The sequence below is a fragment of the Peromyscus maniculatus genome, chromosome 3 (genome assembly GCF_049852395.1).
Source record: "Peromyscus maniculatus bairdii isolate BWxNUB_F1_BW_parent chromosome 3, HU_Pman_BW_mat_3.1, whole genome shotgun sequence".
Taxonomy (NCBI): domain Eukaryota; kingdom Metazoa; phylum Chordata; class Mammalia; order Rodentia; family Cricetidae; genus Peromyscus; species Peromyscus maniculatus.
In genome coordinates this window covers 105,807,355-105,826,755 of record NC_134854.1, presented here as the reverse complement: position 1 = coordinate 105,826,755, position 19,401 = coordinate 105,807,355, and the positions used below count along the sequence as shown (strand labels likewise).

The 19,401-nt window shown below is 35.7% G+C and overlaps 1 protein-coding gene across 26 annotated transcripts in view; it reads right to left on the bottom strand.

Annotated features, from left to right (window-relative positions):
- Znf638 (zinc finger protein 638) overlaps positions 1-19,401 on the bottom strand; it is a 129,059-nt gene that overhangs the window by 31,717 nt on the left and 77,941 nt on the right. For 14 of the 26 annotated variants that reach the window (XM_006991524.4, XM_016009815.3, XM_076567047.1 and 11 more), the window contains 11 exons: positions 17,701-18,002; positions 15,668-15,942; positions 14,186-14,338; positions 12,448-12,570; positions 8,817-8,875; positions 8,564-8,616; positions 7,213-7,263; positions 3,258-3,326; positions 2,365-2,448; positions 1,697-1,765; positions 851-888 (listed from right to left, as the gene is read on the bottom strand). In XM_006991524.4, the coding sequence (XP_006991586.2) occupies positions 851-888; positions 1,697-1,765; positions 2,365-2,448; positions 3,258-3,326; positions 7,213-7,263; positions 8,564-8,616; positions 8,817-8,875; positions 12,448-12,570; positions 14,186-14,338; positions 15,668-15,942; positions 17,701-18,002 (1,276 nt within the window). The remainder of the gene's footprint in view (positions 1-850; positions 889-1,696; positions 1,766-2,364; positions 2,449-3,257; positions 3,327-7,212; positions 7,264-8,563; positions 8,617-8,816; positions 8,876-12,447; positions 12,571-14,185; positions 14,339-15,667; positions 15,943-17,700; positions 18,003-19,401) is intronic. The other 12 variants (XM_016009814.3, XM_076567038.1, XM_076567050.1 and 9 more) reach the window with 2 other exon arrangements.

The following is a 19,401-nucleotide window of genomic DNA, read 5'->3' as shown; positions in this document are numbered from 1 at the left end:
GCAATCTCAAACTCTAACCAATAAAATGATGAGATTTTAGTATACTCTTTTTTTTTTTTTTTTTGGTTTTTCAAGACAGGGTTTCTCTGTGTAGCTTTGCGCCTTTCCTGGGACTCACTTGGTAGTCCAGGCTGGCCTCGAACTCACAGAGATCCGCCTGCCTCTGCCTCCCGAGTGCTGGGATTAAAGGCGTGCGCCACCACCGCCCGGCTTAGTATACTCTTAAACATATAAGAACAGTGAATTTTATGTCCTTCCTATAAATCAGAAGGCCTACTTGTTTCTCAAAAAATGCAGCACAAACAAAAAAGCCATGGTATTCAATATATTACTTTTCTCAAGGCTAGATAAAAAAAAATTCACAAAAGATTATTAGAAATTATAGATGTAGCTCAGTTGGTGGAACGCTTGCAAAACATGTACAAAACCCTGAGGTTTTATCCCCAACAATGTATAAACTGGGTGTGGTGACACTCTAGTAATCCACACACTAACCAAGTTGAAGCAGGGAAATTAAAGTTCAAGGTCACTCCTTGTAACATAGCATGCTCAAGTTCAGACTACAATACGAAGAAAGCCCATCTAAACAAAAATCCTCCAATGAAACAAAACAAATTCCCAATGTGCATAAGTTCTAGTTCTTTCAGTTCCAACAAGCTGTTATCTACTCCAAATCCATTTTGCCTTAACATGAACTCAGAGGACAGCCATCTTCATAAACACACATTTATTCAAGTTTATTTTAACCAACATATCTAAAGAATTGAAAATGACTAAGAATTTTTACCAGGCCAAAAAGTGAAATACAGTTGCTAAGAGAATTTTATGTAAATAAAATACAAAAACTGACCTTGCTCACTGGTTCATTTTCTGTGACCTCCAAAGTACCTTAATGTCAAAAAATAATGAAAACACAATTTTTAAAAGTTCATGTGATCCTCAAGATTCTACTTTATTCCATATTAAATTAAATAAGTTAATATGAACATGTCTATGACAAATAGCTGAGAAACAGTACAGAAGTGGTATAAGCTTTTTGTCCCATTTTACTGAAAATAGACTCTTTTCTCATGTAATATATCCTGATTACAGTTTCCACTCCCTCTACTCCTAGTTCCTCCCCACCACCCCTCCGATCCACAACTACCCCCTTTCTGTCTCTCATTAGGAAAGAACAGGCTTCTAAGAGATAACAAAACGTTACAAAAAAGAATACATTAAGATAAAACAAAAACATCACATTGAAGTTTGGACAAGGCAATCAACAGAAGGAAAAGAGCTCAAAAAGGGGCACAATACCAAGTCTACCCACTCAGGAGGTTTATTAAAAAAAAAAAAAAAAAAACTGAACTGAAAGTCATAATATACACAGACTACATGGTACAGACCCATGCAAGCCCTGTGCTTGCTACTTCAGTCTCTGTGAGTCCATATGAGCTTTGCTCAGTTGATTTAGAGGACCTTGCTGTCCAGTGATAACAGTTTTTAAATAAAACATTTCAGTTATTCCTCAAGAGTAAAACTTAAGAATGATACAGAGACAGTGTGAATCTGAATTGTAATATATTTAATTTGACCCTAGTATTAGAAAAATCAACACATATACAAACATATAACCACAAATACTTTTCTTAAAAATACTTACTTTCTTTTAATTTTAAATGTACAGCACAAAATGAAATTTCTATTGGCCTACCTGAAGTAGTTTCTTCAGCACTCTTTCCAGTGGCTTTGTCTTCCATACTAGTCTTGATTTCAGAGTTTCCTGCACAAAACAGACTACTTTAATTTTCTAAGAAAACACTAATATAATCAAACAAATGAATCTAAACTAGAATTTAAGCTAGAATTTTAATCACTTTAGGTTCTTTCATGTTGATCTAAGTAAAACCTCTTTGGAAAACAAAATATTTCCTGTGAGGCTGTGTGGTTCTGTGTATGCATGCATGCAGGTGCTTGTGTCGAGTATATGGAAGCCAGAGATCAACATCTACTGTCTACCTCCATTGCTTTCAAACCTTGTATTTTTGAGATAGGGTCTCACTGACACTAGAGTATCCATTCAGCTAGGATGGTTGGCTAATGAGCTCCAGGATCAGCCTGTGTTGTCTGTCCCCCTACTGCCCAACCCAGCACTGGGATTACAGGTGCGTGCTATGCCCGGCTTTTGTGTGGGTTGCGTGGGAGCCAAATATAGGTTTTCATGCTTGTATACCCAACAACTATTTAACAACTGAGCCATCTCTCAGGTCTCCCTTTGGGAATTTTACAGAAAGATTTCAAAATATATCTCAAATATAAACCAAGAGGATCCAAAAATAAATAAATAAATAAATAAACCACTGAGTGATAGTACATTGTTACCTGGTACAGTGACGAGTTTATTGGAGTCTTTGTTTTTGATAATCCCAGACTTTCTAGCTTCTAGAGACTTCTTTCCAGATTTTGCTTTTAAAAGTAGAATTAAACAATTATTCTAAGATTAAGGGTCTACTCATTTAGCATATTTTATATTAATATATCAGAAAAAATAGCTCAACCTAATCTGAATAGCAATTTATTACATGTATTATTTATTTTCAATTTTTTACAAGTAATATTAAAAGCAAATTTAAGTCAAGACATGTTTTAGTTGCCTTTCAATTAGTCCCAAGTTTAATTCTCATGGGAAATACAGAATTAAAAATACATATTTTGAAATTTCAACAAAGGTTCCTTGGAATTAAACTGTTAATAGGGCCATGCTATTTTCAATGTACAACATTTATGTTAAATAGCATTTCATTTCTTTATCAGGGAAGTGAATCTGTTTTGAAGTAACAAATATCAGATACACTGTTTAAGCTGTGAAAGGGAGTAAAATGACAGTTGTAACAAGAAAGAAGAGGAAGGATTAAACCAGTTAAAGGGACAATGATAGAGCAACCTATGAGTATATTACTGTTAGACCATGCAGTTACATAGTTTTGTGTGTGTGTGTGTGTGTGTGTGTGTGTATACTGTATAGCCATAATATATTGGTACAGAAATACATATTGATACAGAAATGTATCTTTAATGGCATTTATTCTTAAAGACCAAAGTAGCAACAAATAAAAATCCTATATTGTAAATTTTAAATACTGAAGAATCTACTAAATGTTTCAAGATTAGTTACCAGATACTAGAAATTATTGAATTCTAAACTTGCTTTCAATAATGTATTCTTTAAATTTGTAAAATAAATTTAATAAGCCTCTCTCCCTCAGTTGTCTTACCTGTTTTGATAAAAGCTTTACCTTTTGCAGCTACCGTAACCACAGATTTTACAGAACCCGCTGATTTCCCTAAATCACAAAAGCTATAGTCAAAACTGTTTTACTTAAATAGTATCAATCTCCAAATTACCTTATTAAAAACAATACAAGAATAACATTTTATTCAAAACATAAAACGTCACATAAAATATTTTGGGACATCTAGCAATGATAATTTCTTTGGGGGAGAGGTATCGATTACTAGAAAGTAGGATTTAAGTTAAATATTTCTCTGTATGTATGAATCAACTAGAAGCTGAAATACAAGCAATCCCATGTGTTCACTGGTTTCAAAAGCAATTATGTAGAGTCTCTCAATGTATGAGTCCTTGGATCACACTTGACTGAAATCTATTTAAGAACACATGAAGGCCACAGAAAGTCTGCTCTTAATGTCCTAGTATATCTATTATTTTTTTAAAAAAAAAAATCCTAATGCTGTATGTGGGATAAGGGTCCAAAAGTTGTCAAACAATATAGTCTCTTGCTGGTTCCTCTTGGTTGCCCACCATAACTAGATGGTAAGATGCTATAGCTGAAGTTGCCACTCATCTTCATTACAAGAAATAGAGAACTCAAGCTAGAACTGAGCTGGAAAGTTTCTCCCTCCTGGCTAGCTTCTCCAGTCTCAGAAGGTACTCTGAATGGCTCTTGCAGAAGAAAGATATCAACAGTCTTAACCAGGTGTGACACCAACAAACTATAATGTAATTTTGGCAGCCAAGATGTACCTACTGCTACAAAAGTGGCAAGATTATTATGAGAGTAACCCAACGGTTCTCTGAATCTGAGGCACTCTCCACAGGAGGAACTCACACCTGGTACTGTAAACCAGGGCAAAAACTCATGGCTGAGATGGTTTTAGGGCCTAAAGTAAAATTAAATATTGTGTAGCTAACATGGCCCCAAACTACTTTCTAAATACTAATATAGACAAATGCTACTCTCAGCCTTCATCAGAAAAGCTAATCTTTGCAAAGGATGGTAGTAAATGCAGAGATTCATGGCTATACTAGGTGATAAGAATAAGCAATAGTGAAATTTTTAACACCACTCCATCTAAAGCTCATAAAAAATTGGAGAAGATATGCAAAGAATGTAAGAGCCAAAAGACAGGGAGATGGGCTGTGAAATGCTGTCTTTAGGGCATGAGACGGCCACTGTAAACACTCTACCACAGCAGCTGAGGTTGTCTCTACTGGGCCTGCACAACACTGGGCCAGTCAATCATTAGTCATAAATCAGAGAGGGATTCAAAGGGCCCTATCACTCCTTGCTGAACTAATGGTTATTGGTGGATTCAATCATCAGGCTCCAAAGGACAGGACAAACTAAAACAAAAGAAAACACATGACACTTATGAAAGAACTTAGGTGGTGGTAGTACACGCCTTTGATCCCAGTACTCAGAAGGCAGAGGCAGGTGGATCTCTGAGTTTGAGGCCAGCCTGATCTATAGAGCGAGTTCAAGGACAGCCAGAGTTATGTGTAGAGAAACCCTGTCTTGGAAAATCACAAAAAAGACAGGACTTGTACAGAATAGGCAGACACGTCAACAGGGGTAGGAGGGAAATGAGAGAAGGTAAATGTAATTCATTTTATTCATGTATAAAATTGTCAAAGAACAAATTTAATAAAAATTATAGGCAGCAAGAAAGTAAAGAGAAAACAGCCCAGAATTAGATTATTCTTAGATCGAAGTTTATACAAGTTAAAGCTTGGGCATTACTTAATTCTATGTACTTCCCCACAACCCCTGCCACAAGGCTGGTAATTGTTACAACTTCGTAAAAGAGACATTATAAGAGTACAGCTATTCTTTTAAAATAAATCATATAAAAAGAGCCCCTAACATCCATAAAAACAGAAATAATCTATACTCACCCATTATACTCATAGACAGACAAAAGAACAATACAAGTGCCCTCTCAATAGCTGCAGTTTTGCTATACAAAGTTTTAATTACTCACAATGAACTGCCAACTGTTCAACAAGCCAGTATTAAATAAAAAAATTTAAGAAAAATGCACTTTCTGAATTTTAAATTGGGGATCAGTCTAAGAAATGGGATGGACTCCCGAGCTGTTCAGCTTCAGACAGTCCAGCATGTGCAGACCATGCATGCTATATTCCCATTAGTCATCAATAGCCATCTCTGTTACACCTTTGAAGTCTCACAGGGATCCTCATAACTCATACATCCATGTAAGAAGGTATAAACTGCTTTCTTTAAAACAAAAATGAAAACAAAAGCCAATGCCGGGCTGTAGTAGTGCACACCTTTAATCCCAGCGCTCAGGAGGCAGAGGCAGGCAGATCTTTGTAAATTCAAGGCTAGCCTGGGTCTACAGAGAGTTTCAGGACAGGCTCCAAAGATACACAGAGAAACCTTGTCTCAGAAAACAAAACAAAAAAACAAACAAAAAATCAAGAGTATAAGAGACTACTTCATATAACTTACTGTGGCTAATTTTAAATTAAACTTTATCACAGCCAGGTGTGGCATACCCCTTTAATCCCAGCACTCAAAAGGCCAGAGGAAGGCTGATCTCTTGAGTTTGAGGCCAGCTTGGTCTTCTTAGGAGTCTAAGCCATCCTGGGATATACAGTAAGACCCTGTCTCAAAATCTTAATTGTAGGTATATGTATATATGATTATACATATATGAATATATTATATACTATATATACATGTATGAATATATTATATGTATAATATAATATATATAAGGGTTCAGTATTATCTGCAATTTCAGACATTTACTGTATGTCTTGGAAAATATGAATGTATCCCTGCCCATAATAGGCAACTACTGCACCAATTCCTAGAATCTGGCTCTTAACTAGTTAATTCTTAGTAATGAACAAGTTTGCTATTCTGAAATAAACTGACCAGTTAAGAGATTTCTTATAGTATCTCTGTTATTATCATAAGCAGTTCATATTACAACTTATATAAGGATGCTAGAAATTTAAGGGAAGAATTCCTACAGCAGTTAAGGTATGGCTAGCTGCTTTAGTTCCCAGCACAGCAATCTCCATTTGTGACTCCCATAAACTTTAATCAAACTATTTGTTAAATAAATGAAATTTCAGTTTCCTAAAGATGTATGACCATCTTAGAAGATAGCCTCAGAATACTACATGAAAATTCCAAATCTATCAACTACAATGGTATTTTCCTTTTTACCATAGAGAAGATAATTCAATATACTACTCTCTACCCTGAAGATCTCTTGTCATAACCTATATTTAGCAGAAACAGGAGGGGAAAGGAGAAAAGGGGAATACACCAGGGTAAAGTGAAAAAAATCTTAATCATTTAAAAAACCACTACAGTGAGTCAGGCATGGTGGTGCACACCTGTAATTCTAGCACTCAGGAGGCTGAGGCAGGAGTACCAGGATTCAAGGCCAGCCTTGACCACATGGCAAGTTCAGCACCCATTTGGGATACATGGGATGCTGTTTTGAACAACAAAACAAACAAACAAACAAAAAAACAACTATAGCTTATAAAAACTACATGTGCAATTATATGGACTACTATGTAAAAGACAGTAAGTCTTCAATGAAAGAGGAGGGAAATAGCTATGATATTCATTCTCAGAAATACTCCTTCAGTTAAATTATTATTCTTTGATAATATTAGAGCACTGGGTATTAGATCTCATTCTGAAAACTACTAAATGACTATAATCTCAAAGATTAACACAAATATTTAATACACACTTTATCACATGAAATACAAGCCAATTAATTCTTCAGCAATTTAATTAGTAACTAGAATCCTAATAAAATACACTACTGAACAGGCAGTGCACTTCAATAGTAGAGCACTTGCCAAAGAACTCACAAGGTTGTGCATTCAATCCTCAGCACTACAAGAAACAAATGGGCAATATAAAAATAGCATACCTGTAAATCTGTTCACTTTGAATGTAGATGGCTTTATTCGTCCAGTTTTGGCTAAAATAATGAGAAAAATGTATTTCAATAACACATTACAAACAATTTTCAAATTTAGGTAAGAGCTAACCTTGGAATAATTTTCAAAGCACATTGCAACCTCCAATCCTTTCTGTCCTAAGAGTTATTACTTAGAAAAATCCTTAGATAAGTCAAAATGCACACTTTTAGTGTGTGTGGGGGGGAGGGGGGGGAGATTCAGTTGGTAATGTACTTGCTTTGTAAACAATGAGGACCTTAGATTCCCAAAAATCATATACAATTCTGAGTATTGATCCCAGCCCTGGGAAGGCAGAGACAGAAGAATCACTGGGAATTAGGTTAACTGGTGAGCCTAAAAGGAAGAGGAAAGCATTCCTGGGGATGAGACCTAAGGTTTGCAGAAGAGCCATAAGAATACGCGTATGTATTCACATATGCATAATAAAGCAAACAACTCAATTTTTCTCCCTTCTTTCATTCAATAAAATTTAATAATATTAAACTTTCCTTCAAAGGCTGTACAAATAGTTCCATTAATATTGATTGAGAGTTGGGTGGGCTCTATTTCCACACTAACAAAGTTACCAGCCTATCCTGGAGCAAGAGAAACCATCTTTCAGCATGAGAATGAGTCTGATTCATTTTTTCTTTAATTATGGACAAATACATAAATTTTCACATTTAAAAGTCTCCTGTAAGATAGGTGTGGTGGCACATACCTTTAATCACAACACTAGGAAGTCAGAGGAAGGAAGACCTCTGTAAGTTTGAGGTCAGCCTAGGCTATGTAGAGAGATCCTGTCTCATATAAACAAAACAAACCAAAAGGAACAGTATTTGGGTCCCTCTATTAAAGGCTCAAAAAATAATGTTTTCCTATCACCATTTTACAAGAAGTTTCAAGTAAACTGACAAAATACATTCATTTGAATGAGTTTGAAAAGTTAACTTGGTCTGGGGGGCGCTTGGTGGATAAGTGTTTGCCTTACAAACACAAGGACCCGAGTTCAGATACCAGGGCCTATGTAAAGTTGGATGCAATAAACATTCATGTGTAATCCAAGGATGCCTCAGGCAAGCTGGAAGAGACAGGAGAATCCTTAGAAGCTCAAGGGTCAGCTAAACTGGAATACACAAATAGCAAGCAACAAGAGATTCTGCCTCAAAACGTAAAAAGCAGGGACCATGAGGGTGTCTGTCTGTCGTGCTCGCTCGCTCGCTCGTGCTCTCTCTCTCTCTCTCTCTCTCTCTCTCTCTCTCTCTCTCTCTCACTCACACACACACACACACACACACACACACAGAGTTTGCAACTTACCAAAAGAGGCTGAAGTAACAGTTTTAATGGTTTTTGAAGCATCTGTCTCTTTTCTATTTTAAAGAAAAAAAAAATCAGAACCACTGAAAAATAGTTCTACGTTCCATACATTTCTAAAACTGAAGTGTTTGAGAAAATTTAAATTCATGTACAATTTTATAATCATGGTGGTTAAAAATGTAGTCTTAAAAATTAAAATTTCTTAGCACAAATACACATTAATTTTTTTATATGAAAATACAGATTCACTTACTTTAAAGCAGATGCAAATGACTTCTTGGAATCTGAAGGTTTCTTCTTCATTTCTTTATTCTAAGAAGGAAATATTATTCAGAACAAAAAATTAGCTTTCCCCCAACTAAAAAAGGCAGTTTACACAATACAGAAAATGTATAGAGTTCAACAATGAAAACATTCAAAAATCTCTGTACTCTGGAGTATAAATAAATGCTCATTACCCTTTTCTACTTAAATTTCCTTTAATTTTGTGATCATGTTTTGGTAATTACAACAGCTTCAGAAGGGCCTCTGATTCTGCCCTCCCTTTCTATACCCATATTCTTTCAACAACATAAAATGAGACTGAACTTGCTGTTCCTACTCTTAAAAATGTTCAAACTCAAGGAAAAAATCAGTTCTGTAGTCTCGCCTTTTCATGTGCAATGCACTCCCAGAACTCTAGTAGATGAAACTATGCACAGTACGAAACCATATACAATTTTTCACTATATATATGTATAGATATAGATATATATTTATATCTGAATGCATAAATTAAGTAGAATAAGAGATTAATGGTGGTAATAGAACATAATACACTGCAATTAAAGTTATATGATGTGGTCTCTCAAAATATCATACTGTCTTTTTCACTTCCAGGAAGTATTTCATGGCTTCTTTGGCATATACAGACTGCCAACATATACACTAAGGCCATACCTGAATAAAGTAAGAATTACTTGAATAAAAGTACCATGAACATTTGGGAGGGTAGTGTATGCCTTTAATCCCAGCACTGAGGAGGCTGAGGTGTGGAGTCACAGAGGGGCAGAGGCAAGTCAATCTCAGTGAGTTGGAGGCAAGCTTGGTCTACAAGGGCACTCACCAGAGCTACATAATGAAATTCTATCTCAAAAAGTACCAGATGGTGCCATACAAGCTTCCAAAGGAGGGAAGCAACCAATCCTACCCACGCAGCTATGATGCTTATGAATTACAACAATGAACAGCCTGGCACAATAACCCTAAGGGTGCAATGGTGGCATGCAGACCTTGACAGCAACCATCCGCTCTCTAACTGGACTTAAGATCCACTCAACAAGGTGGAAACCATGCCTAGTACTGGAAACCTAGCCAACTACTGTTAGTAAAGACTACTTTTCTACACCCACATATCCCTAACAACAATCTAAACATTTGTCCTTATACCCACAGATAAGTATAGCCATCACTCCTCATGAAGGAAACTTTTGCAACAGACAAGACCATTACAGAAAACCAGAACCAATCAAAATGCAGAGTTATGGAGCCCAGTCTCAATGGATACATCTACAAAACATTCCCCCGGATACATCTACAAAACATTCCCCCACCTAAGGCTCAGAGAACATTTCAGAAGAGGAAATATAAGGAAAAATTGTTAAGAGTCAGAAGAACAGGGAATTTGCTGTGAGATTATGTCTCATAGTAATGTCAGAAGCTATATCCAGAGTCTCACAAAAGTGACTACCTAAATATAGGTGACACCAATAGATATGCTCAAGTAGACAGGAGAAAGCTCATGAGGCCTTAACCACAAAGAACTACAGGCAACCAAGGAATGCTGAGAGTGGATGAAGCAGACTTCTCTGGAAAGAGTACACCAACTGGTTATCCAATATCAAATGGTCAGCCCTGAAACATATGAGAAACAGTATATATACAGACTGAGCATATTATATTTAGGAATATATATGTGTGTGTGTGTGTATCACGTATATGTATGTGTATATATATATGTATATGTGTATATGTATATGTGTGTATGTACGTATGTATGTATGTAACTGCAATGAATGAAAAAAGTGTCTATGAATTTGAGAGAGCAAGGTGTGGTATATGGGAGAGTTTGGAGGAAGGAAAGGGAAGGGAGAAATTATGTAATTGTATTATATTATAATCTAAAAAAACAAAAGCACCATGAGTTCTCAACAGTCAATATAAAAACAGAGACCAGTACTGAGTAATTGAAGGGCCAACAGTATATACATCATGCATATGCTTGACAGAAGGGTTCTTCACATCTTACCAGGATAAAGCCAGACAGTTGTGGACTTCCCAATACTGAACTTAAAACATATGGAATATCTATTTCAGAATTTCCCACTTACTACTTTTATACTACAGTTGATCCTGGGTAACTGAAACTACAGAAAATGAAATCCAAAATAAAGGGCCACAGATAATGGACTCTTAAGGAGTTTATATTACATATCCCAACTACTTTGGGTCAACAAGATTGTTTATTGGGACAAAGCTTGTTGAACAAAACTGACAACTTGAGTTTGATCCCCAGATTCCAAAGTGAAAAGACCGTATGTGTACCATCTATAGGCACATCAGCCACACAAAACAATAAATAAAATTTAAATTTACAGTATAAAACTTGGGGTTGGACAGATGGCTTAATGGTTAAGAGTCCTGGCTGCTTTTTAGAGGACCTAGGTTCAATGACCAGCACCCATACAGCAGCTCACCATAGAAAGCTGCATGTGGTGGCTCCTGCTTGTAACTGCACCAGGGAAGCTGAAGCACAGGGATAGGAATTTGAAGTCAACCTGGGCTCTATATTTTGACAATCTTTTCTCCAGAAAATCAACACAAATATGAATAGAAAAATCGAAAAAAATACAAGAAATTCAATAGAGAAGTTAACTTAGATAGCTAATATTTGTAAAAATAATACAGCATGTTTTACCTACTAGATTTTTTTAATTGAAGAGATTAAGATGGTGCTACAAGTATACCGTTCTCATAAATCACAAAGGTGTAAATGACTGCAGTTACTCTACAGGTGATGCATTAATACCTACATCCTTCACCCAAACAAATGTTTTGGCATGTACAAATCATAAATACAAAAGGATGGCCTATAAAAGTCATAAGGAATTAACCAACGTCTTGCTTTTGGAAATGGGGGAAAAAAAGGAATAATTAAGTATCTATCTAAAAGGACCTGGCAAGATAATCATTATAATCACACAACACAACACAGAAGTCATCAAAGAATGAGGAAAGCCTCAATTACTTTTAAGGTTAAATTACTACTAACTGAGAAGTATGTGCTAATGAATCTCTAAAGAAGGCATTCCATAGCAAATAAAAAGCTAAATTACAAAAACATATATAACCAAAGCAATACCTCCTGGAAATTTCTAAGTAATTCTATAGATATTAATTATGAACATTTGAAGCACAGAAAATAGTCTAGGAAAACTGAACACTAACACTAATATTTCTAAAGAAACAAAGGGCACCAGAGAACAGAAGAACAGATTTTACTGATGTAAAGTTCAAAACTTGTAAGCATAATTATGGTTTCAGAAACCAAGGATTACCTCTAGGCAGAAGAGAAGGTTTAAAAATTGAAACAAACCAGTCATGGGGACTTCTACAATGTTGTCAATATGATTTTTACTTTGCAACCCAGCAGTTTAAGGTTTGTTAATCTGGTACTATCTTGCCTTAGTCTGTTGCTCGATCACTTAATATTATACTAGTTGTGGCGGTACATATGCATACAGATAAAAAGTTTTTAATCTTTTGGACTAAGATTTATGTATATTCTATACATGTCCAAAATATTTAAAAAGTTAAGTAACAAAAAACATTTATGTTCAATTTACCTGTATTTTTTTCTTTCCTGGAACACATACTTTCACAGTTTTTCCTTTTATTTCAATAGGCGTTGTTTCAATGTGCTTCATGATTGTAGTAACTGCTTTTTTAAGCTCCATCTCCAAGTAAGCCTAAAATAAAATTTCTTGTGTATGAAACAAAATCTATGTTTAAAAGATCCATTTTATTTATATTCAAAAATGTTTAAGATAGGGTCTCATCCAGGCTAGTCTTGAACTGCTATGTAGCCAAGACTGCCCTTCAAATTTTGACCCTCCTGTCCCCACCTCCCATACGCCACCTCACCTGGCTTATGGCTCTGCATTTTAAAATGGACTTAATGCTTCTCTGTAGAACATAAAACTATGAGGTTATCTCTATCTCAAGAACTGGGTTTTTTTTGTTTTGTTTTGTTAACCTATAATTTGATATTAAGGATGTTTCACATACAATACACATTTAACTTTATATAACTTCTACACTATTACCAAGATAAGGGATGCAGGCTCCTAGAATAGGAAGAAATGGGAAGGCATGGCTAACTGAACAGGAGGGTGGCCAAGATCTTTAAGTTTGCTTTAAGTTTGATTTTTTGTTTTTTAACAAGTTTTTAAAAATACACATCCCAACCCCCCCACTGGGGTTGGGAACTACCAAAGAAACGTTAAGTTATTTTTACTTAAGATTCATCCATAGTGAGCAAATAATCCTAAGTAATAAGAAATGAGGAATGGGGCTGGAGAGATGGCTCAGCAGTTAAGAGCACTGGATGCTCTTCCAGAGGATCTGGGCTCAAATTCCAGCACCTGCTGCAGATACCATGCACACATGTGGTGTACAGACTACATGTAGACAAAACACCCATATGCATAAAGATGTATTTTTAAAAACTTAAAGAAATGTGGAATCAATTACAGGCTTTTAGTTTCTATAGAAATCTCTAAGAAATATTGTCAGTTGGTGAAAGTTTTATCTAGTGAAATGAGACTTGGTTTTGATCTCTAGGTATCACATCTGAAATGATCACCAGAATCGTTTCTTATGCCCTCCCTTCACCAAACCCCTTCTTCTCCCTAGCAAGTCTTCTTCACTTCTTTGTTTGTGGCCCATGGCATTTAATTAGAATTGCATGAGCAAAGGTTGGACATTTTGAGCTGAGGACCAAACCCAGAGCCCAGCAAGCACTCTATCACTGAGCTAAATCCCCAACCCCAAGCCCCAAAATTTTAAAGGCTTTTGCTTAAAAGCAATTACCATGTCTTCCCTTTTCCTTAACTCACAATAGTCTGTTACTCTGAGTTAGTCTAGAGTTGGTCCACAATTCACAAACTTTATTAGGAGTATAGCATACATGTAAATAATACTAACTGTACAAAGGAAATAATTTATTTCATATAACTTGTGTGTCCAAATTCCTGTTTATTTTTACAATTTTTAGAATGTTTTCTCATTTACATATCCATACCTACCTTCTCTAACACAATGGCAAAATACCTGGGACCCTATGACCAGCCTACAAAACCTTAAATAATTATTATCTGGCCCTTTATTGTATAAAAATGTCTATTCCCTGGAACCTCGTTCATTCCTGGAAGCTTTCCATTCTGTCAATGCAAATACTGTGGAACATTTATGTTAACTGTCAGTGAACAAGGACATACACAGGACAAGCAGCTAAGATACCAACATCAACACCACAAGAGCAACAAGTCAGCCTGAACTTTCACAAATGACTATATGACTCACCTCATTTCTACAAGGAACAAGAAGGACATCACTAATGTTTCCAAATGGCTGAAATGCTTTTTTAATCTCTTCTTCAGTAAAGCCATCCTCTGGAAGTTCAGACACAAGAAGAATTGAATTGGAAGTCAAAGACTGATCTTTCCGAGACCGAATCTGGAATGAAAGAAAACATGTACACACAAGGTACAGTGATTGTAACTCCACATATAATCTCTACTACTCATCTTATTATCTTTATGGATCTCTTACAGATATTACAGCTTTGTTCATTCTACATTCCAGTAATTCAAGGGCTGGGAATAGTACTTTTAAGGACCCATATATGCCAGGTGTGGTGCTGCACACTTCTAATGCCAACACTTGGGAGGATGAGGTAAGAGGATTATCAAAGTTTAAGACCAACCTGGGCATTATAGCAAGATACTGTCTTTTAAAAGAAAAAAGCTTCTTGCCTGCACTGCCAAGATTGGGGCAGCGTCGCAGAGTAGATGACTATGAGCTAGAGGACAAGGAACTCAAGTTCTTTCTGAGGAAGATCAAAGCCCAGAAAGGTAAATAAGTCATCATCTGTTAACTCACAATAAAAGTGTTTATTGTTCAATGTTTCTTTTTAAAAATGAAATAAGAAACAAGGCAGAGTGGCATATGTTTTTAATCTCAGCACTCAGGAGGCAGAGGCAGGCAGATCTCTGTGAGTCCAGAACAGCCTGGTCTATATGGTGAGTTCCAAAACAGTCAAAGCTACATAATGAGACTCTGTCTCAAAACAAACAAAGAAACAAACAAAAAAAAAAACCATAAAATAAAGGAAATATATATAAGGAAATAAATATATATATAATCAAAAGTACATATTACAATACCAGACAAATATTAGGCCTATTAGAATTATTCTAATAATAGTTTAGGAGATGTTAATTAACAATAACTCAACAAAATATACAATAAAACAGCATCTCAGTATAGTAACAAGTAGTTATAGTCAAAATAATTCAGAACTAAAAAACAAATTACACTGCTATACAGAAAGTATAGATAGAAAACTATCAACTCTCACATTTCTAGCTGATAAAATTAAGACTCATTAGTGCTGGTTACATTCATTTCACCAGCCACGCAGCTTCCAAAGCTAACGAAAACCTTCACCATCACAGCATATGCTTTGTTCTGAGACAGCATATGTAAGAAGCCTACTGCCTAAGCCTGCTTCTCTACACTAAAGGAGCAGGTCACTACCCTGACTACAACTTTTTGGGGTATATCAAACACTAAACACCTGGCATTCCTAAATTAAAAGACTGAATTATTAGGCTTTTTATTATTATTATTCATAAGAAAAAAACTGATCTAACATCAAAGTAATTAACAAATAACGATTTCAAATTTATTGGAAATGTGACTCCAATGATCCAATTTTATTTTTTGCTTGGCATAGTAACAAATGCAGAAACACTTGCACTAATCCACAAAAGAATTACTGACCTTCCGCTGGACAAAAGCACCTTTACCAGACACCTGTTTACCTTCTGGTAAGGTGTCATCTTCAAGATTCTTAGACTTGTGAGCAGCATTTTCTCCTAAATTTGAGTCACTCTTTACAGAGCTTACAGATTTTACTGATGGCTTTGATCCACTGGAAAGTTTAGGCTTTTGGGCTGGTAAGAGTCCTTTATCAACTGCTTCAGTGCTTTTCTGTTTATTAACTTCTGTCCCATGTACAGAACGTTGTCCTCCATCTTCTAATGCCTTTTTTCTATCTGGTTAAAAAATACACATATACATATGTACAAATTAAAAAGAACTAAAAAGCATGTAGCATTCTTACAACAACCCAATCCTGCTTTCTCATTTCTTTGGATTTTATTTCTAAGTGTATACTATTTATTCAAGCATTTATTAAGCAAATATTTATTTAATGAGAGATTATGCTACAAGACAATGTTCATAAAACCTTATAATCTAGTAAATGTCTTTTTTTTTTTTAAAGGAAGTTAACCATTTCAAGACACTAAGTAACATAAGTAAGATTTCAGAGCCATTCTCAAGCTTAATAGGGAGCACACATACTATATACATGCTTGCACACAGGTACACACACACATGCACACATGTGGACACACACACAGATCTCAGTCTTCAACTGCTCATTCTTCAAGCTCTATACACAGCAGTGTCTTTGTTTAGTGACTTTTCCTTAGGTCAATAGTCCTCAAAGTTTTGGTTGTAAAGTCCCTTGACAAACTCAGGAAGCCAGAGTTTATCTTTTGTTATATTCTTTTTATTTAACACATCAGAAGTTAAAATAGAATTTTAAAACTACTAAATCATTTAATAATAAACTTGTATATTAATATATTTTTATAAAATTTAATTACTTATCAAAAGATGAGTAGTATCGTTCCACATTTTTCCAAATATGTTAACACTGAACTTTTTTTTTTTTTAAATTTAGATTTATTTATTTACTATGTACACAGAAGAGGGCACCAGATCTCATTACAGATGGCTATGAGCCACCATGTGGGTGCTGGGAATTGAACTCAGGACCTCTGGAAGCTGGAAGAGCAGTCAGTGTTCTTAACCTCTGAGCCATCTCTCCACCCCATCACTGAACTTTTTTATAAATGTATAAATGCCTACTTTTTTATAAATCCCTGCTTCTGTACCCATTATGTATGGTGGATGAACAATGGTTCAAAGTACAAGAAAAATCGACCAGAACACAGATATGTTCTTGGTAAAGGAAAAGACCTCACACAACACTGAAAAGACCTTGTGGAACCCCATGGGAGACTTAGGGTTTTGAATTATACTGAGATTAGCCAGCTTACACTTTTTACTTATTTCCATTCAATTTCTTAAAATATATTGAATATAACTGAAGACATGTTCAAGGTACTACCTTAACATGAAAAATGATTTCCTTCATTATGGGTTATGTGTATACGTGTGTGTGTGTGTGTGTGTGTGTGTGTGTGTGTGTGTGTGTGTGTGTGTGTGTGTATTTTAATAAATGAGTTTTTAGAAAGGTCATTAAACCATTATTAAATAATTAAGAGGTAATTATTCAAAATATGAGATTGGCCTCAAACTTACTGTATGTAGCTGAGAATAACTTTGAAATCTCGATCCTCCATCTTAGCCTCCCAATTTGCTAGAATTACAGGAGTGTATCACCTGGCTTATCCTAGGTCCTTGTTTTTTATTATTTATTTATTTTTGGTTTTGAGTTTCTCTGTGTAGTCCTAGCTGTTCTGGAACTTGCTCTGTAGACCAGGCTGGCCTTGAATTCACAGAGATCCACCTGCTTCTGTCTCCCAAGTACTGGGATTAAAGGCCACCGCTCTACTTGGTCCTTGATTTTTAAAATGGATGCAGATGAACTAAACTTCCATACTCTTGTCAACTCTCAAGTGTGAGTTCAATTTCATACGGCAACTTTAAAATTTAATAAAATACAACAGTTCATTTCCAAAACTGCAAACAAAGTGATGGCATCAGGATCATTAGTGTACCTGATCTCACTGATCTTCTTGATGTCCTTTCAGAGCTAACTGATCGGTAGGACTTTGGGCTTCTTCTAGTGAGATTTCGACTTCTATATGGAGAACGGGATCTGGATCTGGACCTGTATTTAGAAATGACACGATGGCATATTCTCGGACTTCGACTCCTTGGTCTGTAGGAATAACGAGCTGGACTTCGAGATCGACGGAATCTGTGACTTGAGCTTGATCTCCTAGAATGCCTCGGACTGGGGGAATGAGAATGAGAACGTCTTCTTGGGGTTTCATTTTCTTTCCTATTGCTCTCATTTCTGCAGAGTAGAAAACAGAAACAAGATTCAGCAATTCAATTAAATTTCAACTATATTAAATAACAGAAGTAGCCTTTTAAACACACATTTATTTTTATTACTTATTATTTGTGAGTGTGCACAAGTGTTCATCTGTGTCCAGGTGCCCAAGGAGATATCAGATCCTTTAGAGCTGGAATTATACATTGTGAGCCACCTCTCATGAGTGCTAGGAACTGAACTATGGTCCTTGACAAGAACAGTAAGTGTTCATAACCACTGAGCAATCTCCCCAGACCTTTCATTGTATTTTTTTACTTTTATTTATTTATTTTTTTTGTCTGCTTTTGTTTTAGAGACAGGCTCTGAGTATGCAGCCCAAGATAACTCTGAACTTGTGGCAATTCTCAATCACAGTCTCCTAAATGTTGGGCTTATAGGTGTGAACGACCATGCCTGCCTGACTCAGTAGTAGTTTATTTAAAACAAGCTACTGGGTAGGAAAACAGCTCAGTGGGTAGAGGTGCTTTGCAAGCAGACAGCCTGAGTTTGAACCCCAGAACCTACAAGGTTACAGAAAACAAACTCTGGAAAGTTGTTCTCTGACATCCACAAACACCATGGCACATACACATATGCATATGAATGAATATACACACACACACAATAAATAAATGAAAAAGTGTATCTACCTTTATGAGTACAGAAAAAGTAATCTGAACAGATGATTAACCTTCAATTTGCTTTAAACTCTCTTCTTTCTAGTTTACCTTAGAGTATTTTTATCCACTTCCTAGATTTCTCTCTGTATCAGTTACTTTGCAAATATTTTAAGTTATATAAAGAAACTTTGTTTGTTTGTTTTTCAAGGCAGAATTTCTTCATATAATCCTGGCTGTCCTGGAACTAGCTCTGTAGACTCATAGAGATCTGTTGCCTCTGTCTCCCAAGTGCTGGGATTAAAGGCGTGTGTTACCAATACCCAGCTGGAAATTATTTATATAAACTGTTTTACAATGAATTTTCCCTGAAAGATTATGTAATCCAAACTTATTTCACTGACTTCTGTACATCTGTGTGCAGATCCTAAAGGAACTCAGAACTAAGTAAGACAATTCTCAGCATTCAAGTTATTTATATATTTATAATTAGGCGCCTACAAACACAAAATGACAATAGGATCAGAACAAAATATTAAGACTAAAGAAAGTGAAGGTCCATAGAAGAAAGCACATTTAAGCTGGAATAAAAAAGACCCATCAATTTTTGCATTTCCCAACTGTTTAAAAATAAACACAATAGCAGGGTGTGGTGGTGCGTATGTCTTTAGCCCTAGCATTTGAGAGGCAGAGGTAGGTGGATCTCCCTGAGTTCAAGACCAGCCTGGTCTATATACAGAGTTCCAAGCTAGCTAGGATTC